The sequence below is a fragment of the Panthera tigris genome, chromosome E2 (assembly GCF_018350195.1).
Source record: "Panthera tigris isolate Pti1 chromosome E2, P.tigris_Pti1_mat1.1, whole genome shotgun sequence".
Lineage (NCBI taxonomy): Eukaryota > Metazoa > Chordata > Mammalia > Carnivora > Felidae > Panthera > Panthera tigris.
In genome coordinates, this window is record NC_056674.1 from 18234524 (window position 1) to 18252340 (window position 17817).

At 52.0% G+C, this 17817-nt stretch overlaps 1 protein-coding gene across 1 annotated transcript; it reads right to left on the reverse strand.

The window, feature by feature from the left end:
• Positions 1–10588: 10588 nt before the first annotated feature.
• On the reverse strand, positions 10589–16364 carry FFAR3 (free fatty acid receptor 3). Its single transcript, XM_042968984.1, is given in 3 exon segments — positions 10589–11127; positions 11130–12070; positions 15593–16364. Coding segments are annotated over 3 exon segments (1758 nt in total). The 5' UTR covers positions 16308–16364; the 3' UTR covers positions 10589–11025.
• Between the last annotated feature and the right edge of the window lie 1453 nt (positions 16365–17817).

A 17817-nucleotide genomic window follows, 5' to 3' on the forward strand; every position in this document is an offset into this window, starting at 1 on the left:
TGAAAGAAGAGGTTACCCGGCCAGGTCAAGCAGAGGAGAAACTGTGTGCAGAGACTGAGAGCCTGGCTGCTCGAGGCCAGGCCAGCAGAGTGATGTCGATGAAAGTAGGATGAGCCCCCAAGGGCTTAGAGACCGGGAGAGGCAGGGACAGATGGCACAGGGCCTGGAAGCCAGGAAGAGAGGATAGGAATGGACAGTGGACAATGACACGATCCAGTTATGTTCTTCAAAGGCCCCCCTGGCTGTGATGTGAACCAACGAGGATGAGGACGAGTAGAAAAGCCAGGTTGGAAGCTTTTGGAGTCCAGGTGAGAGATCCTAGTTGCTATGCATTGGAGAGAAGCAGGTTTGTGCCAGACACATTCTGGAGATAGACGCAGTAGGACTCGATGATGAATTGTGTGTGGGCAGTAAGGGAGTGGGCGTCAAGAATGGCTGTTGTGCGTTGGTGGGATAGTGGTGCGCTTAGTTGCCTTCTAAGAATGGCTTTCTGAGCACTGTACCCCTGTCCAAACGGCCGCCAGGGCCACCAGGTGCCACAAGGAGGCGGAGCGCTGAGTCTCTTCTATGGCTGGAAGGAATGCAGAGTGGTACAACCAACAGCAAACAGGTGGAAGGTGTCTTTAAAAGTTAAACACTCAACTACCAGATGACTCAGCCATCCCTCTCCTGGATATTTGACCCAGAGAAGTGAAAACTCGAGTCCACACAAAAAACCAGTGCGTGAATGTTTAGAGCAGCTCTATCCATGACTGTCCTGAACTGAAAGAACCCAAGTGTCCTTCAGTGGGTGCACGGATAAGCAAATGGTGATGTAGCCAGACAGTGGAACGAACCACTTCGCACTAAAAGGAAACAAACCGTGATGCTCACGGTAACCGGGGCGAATTTCAGAGACCTTTTGCTGAGTGGAAGAAGAGAGTGTCAAAAGGTTAAAGACTGGATGCTTCCATTTAGGTGTCGTTTTTGAAGAGATAAATACGGTAGACCTGTGGTTGTCGGTGGTTAGGAGCCAGGGGAAGAAGTGACTATAACTGTTGCTTATCTTGATCGTGGTGGTGGTTACAGGAATCCGTGAGTGTTAAAATTCACAGAACTGTTTCATCCTCCCTGAAAAAGTTCCTTTTTATTGTATGATCATTTTAAAAATAAAAAAAAAATGAAACCTTAAAAAAAAAAAAAAGATTCCTGGGTTTCTGGCAGGGGCAGGTAGGTGGATGGTGTTGCCACTCCCCGGGGTGGCCTAGGCTGGGGTGGGGGTTCAGATGTGGGGAAGGGAATGAAGAGCTCAGTTCGGACCTGTGAAGTTGAGATGTTCAAAGTTGGGCGCACAAGAGTCCGGGGCTGGAGATGGAAATTTGGTTAGAGCCGTGGTCATGGATTAGAACACCTGGGGAGAGAGGGCAAAGAGCAAGAGCAAAAGGGGCCTTCCAGAACAATGCCTACCAGAGCATGGGAGCGGGAGGAGGAGCCAGGGTTGAGATAGAGGCCCCCAGGGATCGTGGGAGCTCCTCCGTGGGCGCCTCTGCTCTGCTGTGCCCTGCCTGTGTCCGCCAGAGACCTCCCTTGAGAGGGCGGGGTGGCGGGTAGCTTTAGAGCAGGGCTGCTGGCCGGGGCAGGGACTTGGAAATGCTAAGGACGATTTTAGAAAGTCAGCAGATCTCTGCAGCTGTTTGCCATCGGATCTGGGCAAAGTTATCTCTGAGCTGCACTTGTGGCAAAATGACACTTCCTCCTGCTTCTTTCGCCACCCATTCCCAGTATCTGAACCCTCCTCGGTGTCCACGGCTGCAGAGGCCACACTGGAAGCCTGAGAACCAGATCACAGCCCTCAAGCCTGCCTCTTTTTCACCATACACAACACTTTAACGTTTCATCGGCTTTAAAAAAAAAAAAAAGGGTAAGATTTCAAAAAACAGCAGTAACAGCTGGGTTTTCAGCTGGGAGAAGCGGAAGGTATGGCAGGCCCTGGGCCCACAGCCCTTCTTGGTGTCAAGACAGGAGTTGAGTTCTGACGAGCTGTGCATTCCCCAGTTGGCCATAGACCGTGTGGGTCTCCAGCACCCAGATAAGAGCTGGTTGCCACCGATCACATGCTTGCACCATGGTTTCTGCCCTTTCCTGTAACCTGGGTGCCCGTATTACAGCAGTCACGTCTGCAGAAGGGCACAGCAAAAGCAGAGACCTGCGTGGCTTTTTGAAATGTGGGAAGGTTTATCGCCGACGTTATGTACACATATAATATGAGGTGACACAGAGAGGCGAGGTGACGTGACTTTTTTTAATCAGCTATTTTTAGAGAGGCTAAATTTACACGCAATAAAAATGCAGCCATTTTAAGCACACAGTTCGAGAGGTTTTGACAAACGTAGAAATCTCTGTAACCCCCTACCCCAGTCAAATTCTAGAACACTTCCATCACTCTCAAATGTCCCTCTGGCATCTTCCCATTCATCCTTCCCCCTTCTCCTCCGTGGCTCCTGGCAACCACTGATCTGCTTTCTCTCAGTACAGGGGTTCTGGGACCAATTCTGAACAGGGGTGGGGGGGATGGCTTCCCCCACACCACCAAGCAATTCTCTAGACACCAGCTGGGTGTCTTGCGATGCAACTTAACTCTCCCTAGAGATAGTGTCACATTCCACAGCTCAAGGGGCTCGGTCCTACAAGGCTACCCTAGCCCCGCGCACTCCGCCGCCATGTCAGACATCAATTGCCGGTCCAAGCTGTCACCTGTGCTTCTGACACACTGGCTACAGTTCGAGGTAACCATGACCCCCTTTTTGGGTTCAGTGAATTTGCTAGAGCGGTTCACAGAACTCACAGATACATTTTACATACGAGATCGCCCATCAGTTCTAAAAGGCCATGACCCAGGGACAGCCAGATGGAAGAGACACATAGAGCAAAGCATGAGATGGGGGAGGCGTGTGAAGCTTCCATACCCTCTCCTAGTGCTCCGCTCTCCCCAAATCTCCACATGTTCACCAAGTGGAAGCATTCTGAGCCCCGCTCGTTTGAGTTCATATGGAGGCTTCATTACACGGGCGCAATTGATTCATTGATTACATAGGCCATTGGGACTGATTCGACCTCCAGCGCCTCCCCCTGTCTCCAGAAGTCAGCAGGTCAGGACTGAAAATACCAACCCTCTAATCCCTCAGTTGGTTCCTCTGGCACCTAGCCCCCACTTTTAGGTGGGGGTCCAAGAGTCACCGCCGCATAACAAAAGACGGCTTCGTTGCTCTCATCGCTCAGGAAATCCCAAAGCTTTTAGGAGCTCTGTGGCAGGAATGGGCCACCGCTGGACAACTATAATCCTTGGCTGAAGACCAAATACATTTTTTATGATAAATCACAGTGTCAGAGTCAGAGGCTGTATGGTCACCTTTGTCAGCAGTGTGTTACTTTTATTGCCTAGGGGTATGCCGTTGCATGGCTACATCACAGTTTTTACATCCATTCTCTTTAAAACAAAATTTTTTTTAATGTTTATTTTTGAGAGAGAGAGAGAGACAGAGCACGAGCAGGGGAGGGGCAGAGAGAGACGGAGGCACAGAATCGGAAGCAGGCTCCAGGCTCTGAGCTGTCGGCACAGACCCCAACGCGGGGCTTGAACCCGTGAACCGCAAGATCATGACCTGAGCCGAAGTCGGACGCTTAACCGACTGAGCCACCCAGGTGGCCCCACATCCTTTCGCTTTTGATGGTCACCTGCACCATTTCCCGAATGGGGTTAGTATGATCAAAGCTGCTGTGAATATTTCTGTACAGTCTGCGTACACGGGGTTGCTCTCCTCCTCCTGAGTGACACCTAGGAAGCCATCGCCGGGTTGTGAGGTCAGAAGTGATGCCTCCAAAGCCCCTGTGCGTCTCTCTTGTCCCGGAGCCTGGCCGGATGCCTCACCAGGCTGGCTGGGGTCCGGCTGGCGTGCAACAACAGCAGCGAGCGCTGCCACTACCCCCACCCGGGGCCCGAGCTTGCTGGCCTGTTTGTTCAGTTCGCTCTGCAGTGAACTTTCCTGTTTACATCTTTTCCAGCTGACCTTTTGATTCACAGCATATAATTTGATTGTTTTCCGAAGGATAAACAGACAATGAGTTATTTTGAAGGCGGTTTCTAGGGTGTTGGGAAGAAGAGGTTTGTGCTCTAAGCACCAAGAACCACTAGGAAACAATTGCCAGAAAGGGGAGGGGGGTGCAGGGACACGGTAAGCAGCAAGCCCCTGATTGTGGGCATGAATTGTTAAGTGGTGAATTAGACATCCAGGAAATCATCTCCTCATCTTCATGTAGCCATTACCTGTGGTACAGTGACTCCACAGGCAGGAAGACTGGGTAGCTCTCCTGTTTCTAAGAACACCGATTGGGGCCAAGTGTCCTTCCACAGGACATCGCTCACGATCCCCATCCCCATTCATTCAACACTCTCTTGTTTCCATGGCAATCTATGTCCCATAATAAGCACGGGAATTTTTTTCTTCGTTATTTTATTTATTTATTTTTATATAATTTATTGTCAAGTTAGCTAACATACAGTGTATACAGTGTGCTCTTGGTTTCGGGGGTAGATTCCCGTGATTCATCGCTTACATACAACACCCAGTGCTCATCCCAAGACGTGCCCTCCTCGATGCCCATCACCCATTTTCCCCTCTGCCCCGCACTCCCCCCCCATCAACCTTCAGTTCGTTCTCTGTATTTAAGAGTCTCTTATGGTTTGCCTCCCTCTCTGTTTGAAACTATTTTTTCCCCTTCCCTTCCCCCATGGTCTTCTGTTAAGTTTCTCAAATTCCACATATGAGTGAAAACATAGGATATCTTTTTCTCTGACTGACTTATGTCCCTCAGCATAATACCCTCCAGTTCCATCCACGTTGTTGCAAATGGCAGAATTACATTCTTTCTCATTGCCAAGTAGTATTCCATTGTATATATAAACCACATCTTCTTTATCCATTCATCAGGTGATGGACATTTGGGCTCTTTCCATAATTTGGCTGTTGTTGAAAGTGCTGCTATAAACATTGGAGTACACGTGCCCCTATGAGTCAGCATTCCTGTATCCTTTGGATAAATTCCTAGTAGTGCTATTGCTGGGTCATAGGGTAGTTCTATTTTTAATTTTTTGAGGAACCTCCACACTGTTTTCCAGAGCAGCTGCACCAGTTTGCATTCCCACCAACAGTGCAAAAGTGTTCCCCTTTCTCCACATCCTCGCCAACATCTGTTGTTTCCTGAGTTGTTAATTTTAGCCATTCTGACAAGTGAGAGGTGGTAACTCATTTTGGTTTTGATTTGTATTTCCCTGATGATGAGTGATGTTGAACATCTTTTCATGTGTCTGTTAGCTATCTGGATGTCTTCTTTGGAAAAGTGTCTGTTCATGTCTTTTGGCCGTTTCTTCACTGGATTATTTGTTTTTTGGGTGTTGAGTTTGACAAGTTCTTTATAGATTTTGGCTACTAGCCTTTTATTTATTTAATATGTCATTTGCAAATATCTTCTCCCATTCCATCAGTTGCCTTTTAGTTTTGTTGATTGTTTCCTTTGCTGTGCAGAAGGTTTTGATCTTGACGAGGTCCCAATAGTTCATTTTTGCTTTTGTTTTCCTTGCCTCTGGAGACCTGTCTAGTAAGAAGTTGCTGCACCTGATGTCAAAGAGGTTTTTGCCTATTTTCTCCTCTAGGGTTTTCATGGTTTTCTGTCTCACGTTTAGGTCTTACATCCAAGCATGGGAATTTTTATCAATAAAAGGAGAGGAGCTTACAGCCCAGACCGTCAGTCAGATGATCCTCAACCTCAAAAAGGGTCCCATCCAGTAGGTGTGTTTTTCATTTTGTAATATGTCCATACAGCCCCAGCCTGTTAGCTGTCGAGAGCCTTCGAATGAGGGGAGTCCTGACATCTTGGTGCCAGGGCTACTGACTGGAGAAATCTCCTCTGAGCCCAGCTAGAATAGGTAAGATAAACACTAGGATTTCATAGCTCCTTCAAAGCAAATAGAATTTAGAGATCCCAGCATCATAAAATAATTTGGAGGAAGAGAAGATGTCACCAAGTGGTGACAAGATATAGGATATAGGATGCTTAGACAGAGGCTTGCTTATCCATTACAGTTAAGATGCGTTTGGCTGCAAGTTAGCGGCTATCTGGCTAATGGTGAGTCAGCTATAGGAATGTTTATTAACAGTGAGTGTGGAGGTGGGGGTCCCAATTCAGCAAGGCCTTTTTGTCCTTCTCCCCCACCACCTTTAGCTTGTTAGCATTCTTCCTCAAGTTTGTGGCATGATGGCCCCCAAATGGCTGCTACAATTCCAAGTATCACATCCTCACATAAAAGTTTCCAAACCAGGAAGCGAGAGGGTAGCTCTTCACACATCTATCTCTTTCAATATGGTTTTCCGGAGACCCCCCCCCCCCCCAGCAGACCTCTTACTGGCTAAAATCGGGTCATTGTGTGTTCTTCCTGAGAGCTAGAATTTTCCTGGCTAGAATTGGGTCATTGTATGTTCTGCCTGAGAGCAGTCACCAATAAATGGGAACAAGAATGGTGTGGTCAGTGCCATTTACAAATTGACCCTGGGGCTGGGGGATCGGCAACAGGAGACTCTTGATTTGGTTGTCTAAATTCGGTGAAATGAGTCTAAATTCAGTTAAAATCACCTCCCTTCCAAAAATACCCCATTCTGTCTTCTGCAGTATTTACTCTTCCCTCGCTCCACGCTTCCATGGGGGGGTGAGCTCTGTGCACCGTCCCACTACCACCAGCTTTCTCTGACTTCATTTCTTCTATCCCATTCTTTTTCTGGAGCGTGATCTCAGTATCCTCTTCTGAGATCACAGGCTGTCATCTTGGTGCCTTGATCTCCCTCCATCTGGATGGTGTTTTCAGAACTGACTTTAAAAGGAAGTCAGAAGACTTTGCAGAGTTTTAGGGGCCACAGATGCCTGTAATAACTTGTTTTTTTTTTTTTTTTTTTTTTTAACCAGAGAGGTCATATCAGAGAGAGGAAGGTAAAGAGTTGAGCACTTTCTCACACTATTTCACTTTACTTGTTTCCTCCATTGCAAACTCTGCGTCCCACTTCTAATTCTCCTCTCCCAGAATTTACAGCCTGGCTTCTTTCACATTCTTTCTTTTATTGCCACTCTGCTTCCTGCTTTTGGATGATTGTTGCAACTAATTTTGCAGAATCCCAGGATTCTTGCTCACCCCATCTATTCCTCCCTCCCAACCCGGACCTGGTCTACTTTTTGCACCCCCTTCCAGCATCCACATGAAGCAGATTTACCTCTCCTGCTTTGTATTACAGCTTCCCTTGCCCTGCTGGGCGTATTCACAGGCTGAGAGGTCACTTGCTAAAATACCCAAAGACTCTGGTCACCGGTGATGTATTTAACTCAGGAAAAGGCATCAAGTCAGCCTGCCTTCCCGTATACCCAGCTTCCTCTCTGCTTCCTGCTTTCCCCTCTGCCCTCCTCTGATGGGGAATTGGTTTATAAATAGTTTGACTTGTTGTGGCACAAGCCTGTAGCAGGTGAACTACTCACTGCTTTGTATTGAACTGTCCTGCCTGTATTGAACCGTCCCTGCCAGTTTCTTAATGATTTTGTGAGTAGGTTTCTGGCCACACTTGGAGATTTAAAACTTCTGGCCTCCTCTCTCTGTCCTATAAGCTAAGCCTTAACCCATGGCCCTGGGAACCTGTGGCAGGGATGAGGCAAGTCTACCCTTCCTCCTACCCTTCTGGGTTGTGCTGCCCTAGGTCTTGCTGAAGGGGGAACCCTTCCTTCTAAAAGGGAAAATCTCCTCCATCATGGCCATCAATGAGCTCCTTTTGTAAACCTTTAAAAACCCGTTTGTTTGTTTTTAAGTTTATTTATTTATTTTGAGAGAGAGAGCACAAGCAAGGGAGGGGTAGAGAGAGAGAGAGGGAGAAAGAGAGAGTCCCAAACAGGCTTTGCACTGTCAGCACAGAGCCCAATGTAGGGCTCGAACTCATAAGCCGTAAGATCGTGACCTGAGCCGAAATCAAGAGTCAGACACTTAACTGACTGAGCTACCAGAAGCCCCTAAAAATTTGTTTTGTTAACTAGCCAAGTTATATTGCCGAGAAACCTTGTTCTCTAAAATCACAGACTGTCAGAAACTGGCTGTTTGAAATCCTTTCAGTAAGAATGGAGTATCCCTCTGCTGCTAGGAGGATCTGAGCAGCAAAAGCTTTTCAACCCCCAGAGCTTCAGACAAAGAGTTTTCAGACAAAAATCCTACCTTTATCGTTTATTCGTATTTTCCAAAGGAACAGGACCCTGAGTCCGCTTCTCAGCCCAGGCCTGAAATTGACCTCTTTGCATACAGGCCTGCTTAGCTCAGAGCCTGGCAAGCACTGCTTCACTGAAACTTCACCTAAACAGTCCCCTTACCCCAAATTCTACACTAGCCCTGTCTTTTCTCTTGTGAGACGCCCATGCTTCCTCTGGAATGGGGTCTCCTTTGCTCCAGAAGGATAATAAACTTCACCTCATGGGGCTACGGGGCTACGGTTGAGTGAGACAGGCTTTATCACTCTGTGGGATGGGTTCTCTAGCTCATGGATTCTCAGCAGGGCCAACATTGCCCCCCAGAGAGGCGAAAATTAGTTCCAAGGAAGCAATGGTTTGTGGCTTTCAAAGGGCCATGCACACACAGGAGTAGGTATAGAGTGTGTCTGTTGTATTAAAGTTTCACAGGCAGGGAAGAGTAAGGTGCTGAATAGGAAAAAATATCCAAAAAGGCTCCTTGAGAGGACAGAGATACAAAGAAATTTGAGAAACAGTGCTGTAGGTAAATATCGAGTAGCTTTTGGTGTTCATTGTGAGTCAGGTGCCCAATTACTGGCTCTCTTTTGCAGGTAGAACTGTGTTCTTCTGACCGCTGTCTTGGGAGATCCAAGCTGGCTTGACCTCTTCCGGCATCCCCAGAATTTCCACCTCCCCCTTGGGGGCCCCCACATGCTTGCTCTGCCAACCGGTGAGAGGGCACGATGCTCATCACTCACACACGTGCTCCCACGCCCTCTGTCTGCCAGTCTCGTTTCTCTGCTTTAGTCCCAGGATACACCTTCCATTCTTCCCTGAACAGCCCTTTCCCTTGGCTTCTGCAAAATCTGGAAAACACTACCGCAGTCCCCTCACCACCACCCAGACAATGGCCCCAGCGTCTGATGACTTTTCACCCTCCCCACCCCTAGCCTTTTGCTTATACAGACTGGGGAGGGGGTAGTGCTGGGTGATGGTTGGAACCAGCAAAGCCCTCTAAGCTGCCTCTTATTCTTCATGATAAACCCTGAGGAAAGGGTCAGGCTCCTATTGTTCTTGGCTTTCTCTAGAATGTGGAGTTTCCAACTCCTTTTTGTCCCCAGTTGGGTCCTTGTTACCAGTTTTGGAGTCGCAGGACTCCCTGTCACCCTTGTTCCCTTTCTGAACCATGTAGACTCATATTTATATTAACTTCTTAGCTTCCACCAGGGACTGAGTTCCTTGGGACAGAAGATGAGTCACAGGTCAGAGAGACAGCTCAGGCCTTCATCTCTGCACCGAGATGATGGCTCTCTCCTTCCACCTGAAAACCAATCCCTCACCCACAGCCAGCCCTCATTCTCCAGCGACCTTAACCCCAGCAAGAAAGCAGATGCTAATATTAAAAGTCCTTGCCGTTCTCAGCCCAGCCACCTGCACACAGTTCTCAGCCCAGCCACCTGCACACTGTGGGTGCACAACAAATGTTTTTGAACTAAGGCCAAGTGGGTGCCAACACGTGCCCACGTGTCTCTGGTTGCCTTGCTGGGCGAGGAGGCTCTAACCGACTGTTTCTCATGCACCACTCCTCAGGAAGAAAGGCAAACTTACTAAATGGTCACATCTCGCTAAAAATAGCTAAGAGTATGCATCTATCTTTGAAGTCAACTGTGCTGACTAATTTATTTTTTCAAGTGGGTTTCTAATAAAGAATAGGGGAAGAGGACTTAGCAACGCAGAGAGCTGAGCTGCTTTGCATGTAGTTCCAGTTTTCCTCGTGGCCTGTTTACATTTGTCCCAGCCACACTGGCTCACTGGCTCTGGAAGCCAGACTAGGCATCATCCATATGGCATCATACGGATGATACGCAGCTGGAGTCAGGAGAGCAGAGTGGGTGAGGGGCACGGGACTCCGAGTCGGCTAATTCCAGCCTCCAGTCCTGCTTCGGTCACTTACTGGCTGTAGGATCTCAGGTAGAAGGCTTCACCTGCGTGGGCCCATTCCCTCGTGTATAAAGTGAGTTATTCTCACTTGCTCATTTAATAACAGTACCTGCCACAGGGTTATCGAAGAAGATAATGGGTCAGGCCAAGTCCTTCCCCTAAGTGAGCTGGTATTTTTATGCCTCCAACCTGGATCCTCTCCCGACATCTAGGCATCCTATGGTTTAGCCCTTTCCCTCTGGAGTCTGGGTGTTTTATCCTTCCATCCATCAATCCCACCTGATGCAGATACATCATAAACAACAACAACAAAAAAAAAAAAAAAAAAAAAAGAATAAGGAAAGACCATTCTCTTTTGCTTGCTACCAAATTTATTGGTAATTTTTCTACTATGATTTTTCATAAATGTCCCTAAAAGTCTGAATTTACTGAACAATGGGAACCTTCTGTGAGAGCAGGATGCTCCCTGAAGCCTGGCCTGTGTCCCCACTCTCACCCTGCTGGGTAGGAACAGCTCTGAAGGGTGGCTTCTTCCACTGCCTGGCACATCTCTCAGGCCTTCGTCACTGCTGTCGATTCCTCCTCCGTCACCTTAAGGAAAGCCCAGGAGCTGGCCGTGGGGGCTCCCGCTTCTCTGGTGCCCACCCTCCTCCTGTTTCCCAGGGCTGAATCCCTAGGGGGCAGGGATGGGAAGCGAGGGCAGTTGGGTGAGACCGAGAGAGCCGGGCTTGGGTGAGCACAGCCTGGTGCTCAGTCACGTCAGTCCCCAGCCCCCTGCCCCCCGGTCCTGCCCGACTTGAGCTACGAGAGCCCCCGCCAGGCCCCTCGGCAGCCCAGCCTGCTCCACAGCCCTCCAGGAGTCTCCCTCCTGTTCTCTACGTTGGACAGCTCTCCCGGCTGCCCCCCTCCTCATTCTTGTCCTTCGGTTGCATGCTGTCCTCCTGCCTCCAAGGGCCCCAGGCCCCCATCAGCCTCCTCAGCAGCCCCTGAAAGTCAGCCTGAAACCCAGAGGATGAAAAGTAGTAGACAAGTGGGTCGACGCAGGAGTTCAAGGTGCTGAGGAGCAGCACGTAACTTCTCCACGCCGGGCTTTCGCCCTGGATGTAGCCCACGACGTGGGACACGTTGTAGGGCCCAAAGCAGACGAGGAAGTTGAGCAGCGTGGCCACCACGAGCCCAACCACCCTCCTCCGCCGCCGGTGGTTGGTGCCTCTGCTGAGCACCCACACCAGGTGGCTGTAGCAGTAGATGGTGATGAGCAGGGGCACCCCAAAAAGGACCACAGCCATCTCCAGCCTGACGGGCAGGAGAATCGCCAGCTGGTCCTTCTGGAACTCCAGGTAGCAGGTGCCTTTGGTGGCCTTCCCGGAGAATTCCATCACGTAGACCACGCTGCAGTGAGCGGCGGCCAGGAGCCAGCAGGCCCCGCTGACCAGGCCGGCCTGTCCCGGCCTCGGCCGGGCCTTGTACCACAGCGGGTAGGCCACGCTGAGGAAGCGTTCGACGCTTACAGCTGCCAGGAAGAGGGAGGTGAGGTAGAGGGTGGTGAAGAAGAGGGATCCGGAGAGGGGGCAGAAGATGAAGGGCAGGGGCCAGCGCATGCCGTTGGCCGCCTCCACCATGCGGAAGGGCAGGAAGAGCAGCAGGAGCAGGTCTGAGAGCGTCAGGTTGAGCAAGAGCACGTCCACAGCCACCGGGCGGCGCCGCAGCTTGCCCACGAAGATCACCAGGGCCGCCAGGTTGAGGGGGAGCCCCACGAGGAAGGTGAAGAGGTACACGGAGAAGTAGAGCCAGTGATTGCCGGGGGAGAAGGACCGGTCCAAGCTGGTGGCCATGGTGATGGCCACTGGAGAAAGAGGAGGACAGAGGTGGCAGTCTGGGTGGGGACCTTGGTGCCCCATGCCGACAGCATCTCGACCGTTGGCAGGGAACACTGTCACCGCCCCGACTCCCTCATTGCCCCCCTGATGCTTTCCTCAGCAGCGTCAGCCTGCCTGTCTTCCTGGTCATACCCTGCCGCCTGTCCCTTCCCCGAGAAGAGCAAGCACCGAGGCTCCCCCTCCAGACCCCCCAGAGCCCCGTGCTCACCTGCTTATTTGAGAACCCAACTGCTTTTCCCCCAGCACCTCGCCGGCTCCTCTAGAGAAATATAGTTAGCTATTTATCTGGCGGAACTGATAAAGACAGATGACCTCATTCACCGTTGGGCAATCGCACAAAAGATGCCTTTTGCTCCATCACGAGCACCGCGCGAGTATGCAAAATGAGGAGCAAATTCCACCGCGGCGTGCTCTCCGGCTGCCTCGGAGGGGATGCTCTACCCAGCCCCGAGCCGACCTCGTCTTCCCCTCCCTGATGCTCCACTTGAATTGCATCTGCTTCTCTGGAATGGCCTGGAATTCTCCAACTTGCCTTGTAAGGGCAGGAAGCACGACGCAGTGATGGAGGGCCCGCGCTCCGGAGCCAGAGCCCGGGTGCGATTCCGGCTCCGTCACTAACTCTGGGATTTGGGGCAAGTGACCCAAACTCTCGACCTCTGCTTTCTCGTCTGCAAAGCAGGGATAATCACAGTACCAATTTCGTAGGGTTTTGTTAGATTAAGGCATTGCTACTGCCTGTCGAGTGCTGGGAAGGGAAGCGGGCATGTTATGGTAAGTACTAACAGATGTTAGCTGCCAACATCGCAGCCATGGGTGTGGGCTTGTCTCTGGGGTGATGGGAATAACAACAGCACTAATAATGATAATGATGATCGAGGGGGCACGTAATCCGTGGCAGGCACTCTGCTTCTGAGGGCATCGCCAACCTGCCCTTCGCCTCACAGTGGGGAGGTGACTCACTGCTACAGCCTGTTAAGCATCACCAGCAGGGTTCAAACCGAAGCTCTGTCCAGCTTCAGAGACTTCTTCTTTATGTATTCATTCAAATATTTATGGAACATAATGAGATACCATTCTGTACCCGCTGGGATGGCCACAAGCAAAAAATTAGATAATACCAAGTGGCGGGGAGGATGTGGAGGAATGAGAGTCCTCATACTTTGCTGGTAAAAATATAAAATTGTAGGGTGCCTTTGGGAAGCAGTTTCTTGAAACAGTTCACATAAATCTACCAAATAACCCAGCTGCACTAATAGGTATCTACTTGAGCAATGTTCATAATGGCCCCAAAGTAGAAACATCCCCTGGTGGCCCATCAGCTGGCGAACGGATCCACCATGTGGCGTATCCACGCGATGGAATACTCTTTGGCGATAGGAAGGAACGAAACGCCCAGAATATGGGTGAAGCTCAAAAACATTATGCCACGGGAAACAAGCCAGACATAAAAGACCATATATCGTATGTTTCCGTTTATATGAATTGTCCAAGATAGGCGACTTTATGGAGACAGAAAGTAGAAAGTAGATTGCCGGTTGCCTGGGGACGTAGGGGGAAATGGAATCAGCTGTAAACGAGCAGGAGGGCTCTTACCGGGGTGACGACCGTGTTCTAACCTGGATTCTAGTGATAGGTGCAAGGCTTAGTCAGTGTACTAAAAACCCTTGACGTGTACGCCTGAAATGGGTGGATTTTATGATACGTAAATTTTATCTCAAGTAAGTTGTTAAAAATGGTGAGCAAAACAAGGATGTTGCTGCTGTGGGTCTGGTGGTGGTGAGCTCTAAGGGGATTGAGTGGTAGGAGGGTAGTACAGACTAACAGAGGCAGAGAACCACTGGGGAGGCCCTTCAGGCAAACAGAAAGGCGGGTGCACAGGCTAATCTGCTGGGTGCGGCCTCTAGAAGGCTTAGGGCTGACGGGGTGGGGGTCACCAGGGTGCTGGGGGGCGGATCACGTGGGGTGTCGTGGACCCTCGGGAGGAACTAAATTCCACCGCCAGGTGGAGGAGGTGCAATTCTCCGGAACAAGTGGCCCAGCACCAGCTGGAGCTCCGGAGCGGTGGGAGAGAGCGTCCCTGGCTTTATGGGAAGGCGCAGTGAGGCCGCTTGTGCTCAGGAGTTCGGGCTTTTACTGAAATTCTCTGCTGTCACCGCTGTGCAGGGAATAAACTTGTTTCTTGCTTCTGCGGAGCCCCGGGCAAGTTAGGTAACTTCTCTGGTCTGTTTTCATGTAAAACAGATAATGAAATTTTCTTTGGAAGGCTCTTGCGAGAGCATTCATTCGTTTGGCAAACACTTCCTGAGAACCCGCTACTACGTGCCAAGCTCCCTTCTAAGGTGCTGGGGGCAGATCAGCAAATGAAATCCCTTGCCCTTGTAGACACTGAAGCATAAAAAGAGGTAGCTTGTATACACCAGCGCGTGCACGCCAGGCACGTAGCTACCCGCTCTGTAGCACAGGCTATGCTCACGGCGTGATCGCCTTTAGAGGAACAAGTCTGCTTCCTGCATCTTGCCTCATCAGAGCAGGTGCCCAGATGTTTGTCTCCTCCATGACCACTCTCCTCTCCCTGCTCTCACGGGTTCAGGGTGCCACTGTTTGCCTTTGCAAAGTGGACCACAAGGATGGGCGTTCACACTGATACCTCAAGTTCTTTCATATGTCCCCTGACCCTCGGGGGTCCTGCCTTGAAGGATCGCATCACGCGTCCACCCCTTCCTTGCTGTAGAGCCTCAGGAAAATTCCTTAATCCCGCAAAATGAAGATGATAATAATACTTGGCTCCAGGACCATAGCTAACTTAAGGAGCACCTTTGTACAAATTAGGAAAAAGCACCCCACTCCAGGCGGTAGCGCCCTCCACCGAGGCGCCCTGCTTGAGGAGTGGGTGATATCTTTGTTCAAATTAGAATAACGTGCTCCTTCCTCTGGATGGAAGTAGTCCCATGCCGGGCACATGGATCGGTGAGCACAGCACAGGCTAGACTTTAGTCAATGTTTGTCCGTCTGCCTGGCACTCTCGTGCAGTGAACAACCTGCCCATCTGTACGGCAGCTGCGTAGCCAAATCAAAGGATTGCGTGAGTATGAAATGGGGCAACACTTGTAAAACACTCGCCCTGGTGACTGTCCCATATCAGGGACTCTATTTGTTAGGGACTCTTCTTGGTGTGGCTAGCATTTTCTCTCCCTGCGGAGGCGTCTTTTCCTACCAACTTCCTGTTCACGGTTCCAGTGCTGCCCTCTTGTGAGTGCCAAACGGCATAACAGTGTCAGTATCTCGCCTCCTGCCTCTCCTCTTGTTCAGAAATTAAAATATTCTCTCCTAGGAGATGTTTGGGGAACAGCATCCCCCCGAACGTACCATCAGTGTGGCATTTCCTCTAGACTGGAAGAGAATTTCTGTAGCATTGGCAGGTGGGCGCGAGGAGAAGAGGGACAGGCAGAGGTGGGGAGTCACGCTGATGTACGCGGAGGCAAGCTTACCTTCCTCCTGTGACCTGGCCCCTGGCTTCCGTCTTCCCTCCACTGGGATGCGGTCTTCGGCCAGGCTCAGTTCTTCCCATAAGCGGTTCCAAGGGTGCTTCCAGGCAAGGCCGCCCTGCAGTTCCTTCGGCGCAGTCCCCATCAGGGGCCTGCGAGAGCAGCCGGCCTCCCCTGCTCCATGCCCCTTCTCTCCAGCGGCGGCTGCTGCTTCTGGGATGTCCCTCCTTTCGTTCTCGCCACACTTGTCGCCCGGCCGGCACCCCCTCCCAGGTAGCCAGTCACCAACGGGTTGAGCACCACACTCCAGGCGCCCGTGATGAGCCCCAGTTTCCGCCAGCGGCCGCCCGTGTCGGGGTGCAGGAAGGCAGCCACGTTGGAGGCGTTGTAAGGCCCTAAGCAGAGCAGCAGTGTGAGCAGAGCCCCGCCGGCCACCCAGGCTGCCCTCAGCTTCCGTCTGTGGCTCAGGCCTGACCGGGCCAGTGCCCGGAGGCAGCCCACGTAACAGAAGGCTGTGATGGTCAGGGGGAGGAAGAAGAGCAGGAGAGAAAGGCTGAGGCGAGCAGGGCCCGCTGAGGCCGGGTCCCAGGCCTCCAGGCAGACCGGAGAGCCGTTCACTGGCGTGTTGACGCCCAGGGAGCTGTTGGTATTGTCCGTCCAGCCTCCTGGAGCCTCCAACCCAAAGACCAGCCCCAGGTGACAGAGGACAAGGGCCCATATGGCCACACACACACCCCAGGAATAACGCGGCCTCCGGGCAGCTTGGTACCCCAAGGGGAAGGCAGCCCCCAGGTAGCGGCCGACACTCAAGGCAGCCAGGAAGCCCCCGCCAGCGTAGAGCGGAGCGAAGTGGGCCAGGGCAAAGGCAGGACAGAGCGAGGCCGGCAGAGGCCAGGCGCCCAAGGCCAGGGCCTCCACCGCCTTCAGGGGCAGAGAGGCTGCCAGCAGGAGGTCAGAGCAGCCTAGGTGGAGGGCATAGACGAGGCTGGGGGTGAGGCGGAGCCGGGCATGGGACACGGCGCCCCCAATGGCCAGGGCGTTGAGTGGGAAGCCCAGTGCAAAGGCGGCCACGTAGAGGGCGAAGGAGAGCTGCGGGGGCAGGTCCATGGGGCCAGGGCTGGCCTCCACGCTCCTGACCTCCACTCGCTCCCCAGCCTCGGCTAGGCCCGTGGAGGGGTGGGGGGATCGGGGGCTTCTGGGATCACAGACTGCTAGGGTATTAGAAGCCGTCCTGTGAGATAGCAACTGTCTCAATGAGGGAGGCCCACGGAGAGAAGCGGCTCCAGTTAGCAGGTGAGCCCGAGTGAGGAGCGAGGATCGCTAGCCCTCAGTCCTCTGCTTTCTTCCCACCGTATCCTCTCTTAAAACACCATGGAAGCGTGCAGGTCCCATCGGAGGGAGAGCCTCCTGATTTCTGAGACTGGGGAGAGAAAAGGTAGAAAATTAGAGCCGGGTCCCACCCCTGGGGAAAAACCGCTGTGGGGAGAGGAGCCACAGAAAGAGGGACTCACCTCTTGGTGCTGCCAGATGTCTCTGAGGCTCAGGAGTCCCCCTCGATGGCCTGAGGGAGGGTGTCCAGGATGGGCAGTGAGCCGGAAGGGAGAGGAGGGCGGGGTGGCAGGGCCATTAGCCTGAGGCACCAGCAGCCTGGCTGAGCAGCTAATGGGGCATCTCAGGCAGGAGCTGAGGCCAAGAGGTGAGGGTCCAAACAGCTGATGCAGACACAGGAAGGGGACAGCAATGAGGGCTTTTTCTAGGCAGCGTGAGGAGTGTGTAGCTAGTCCCTTAAAGGAGCAGGGTTGTTGGGGTACGACCAGACCACGGCTTGTTCAGACCCGCTGTGGGCGCTGGCTTCTCTCCTCCTGGGTGAGGCCGTGGGCAGGCCCCAGCCTTTTGGGCTCACTCGTAGATAAAAACTTTGGTGGTCCACACCGTGTCTGGGGACTGATATGTGGGAAAATGAAGTAATCATTTCAAGGTGTTTCCTCTGCCCTCCCTGGACCCACACAGGCTGTGGGCACATTTTGGGAGGAGAGGGCTTCTCTGTTTTCCCTCTCCTCTCCCTTCTGGCTTGATGACGGTAGTTTCTGACCCTTTCTTCTGGCATTGGCAGGAGCGGGGAGGAGGACAGGCAAGGGACGAGCCTCATTTGGTGGCGCTGAAGTGCTGGGCTGCGGTCCCCACACTGCCTGTCTCTGGGGCACTGGGAGGGACCCTGGGTGGCTCTC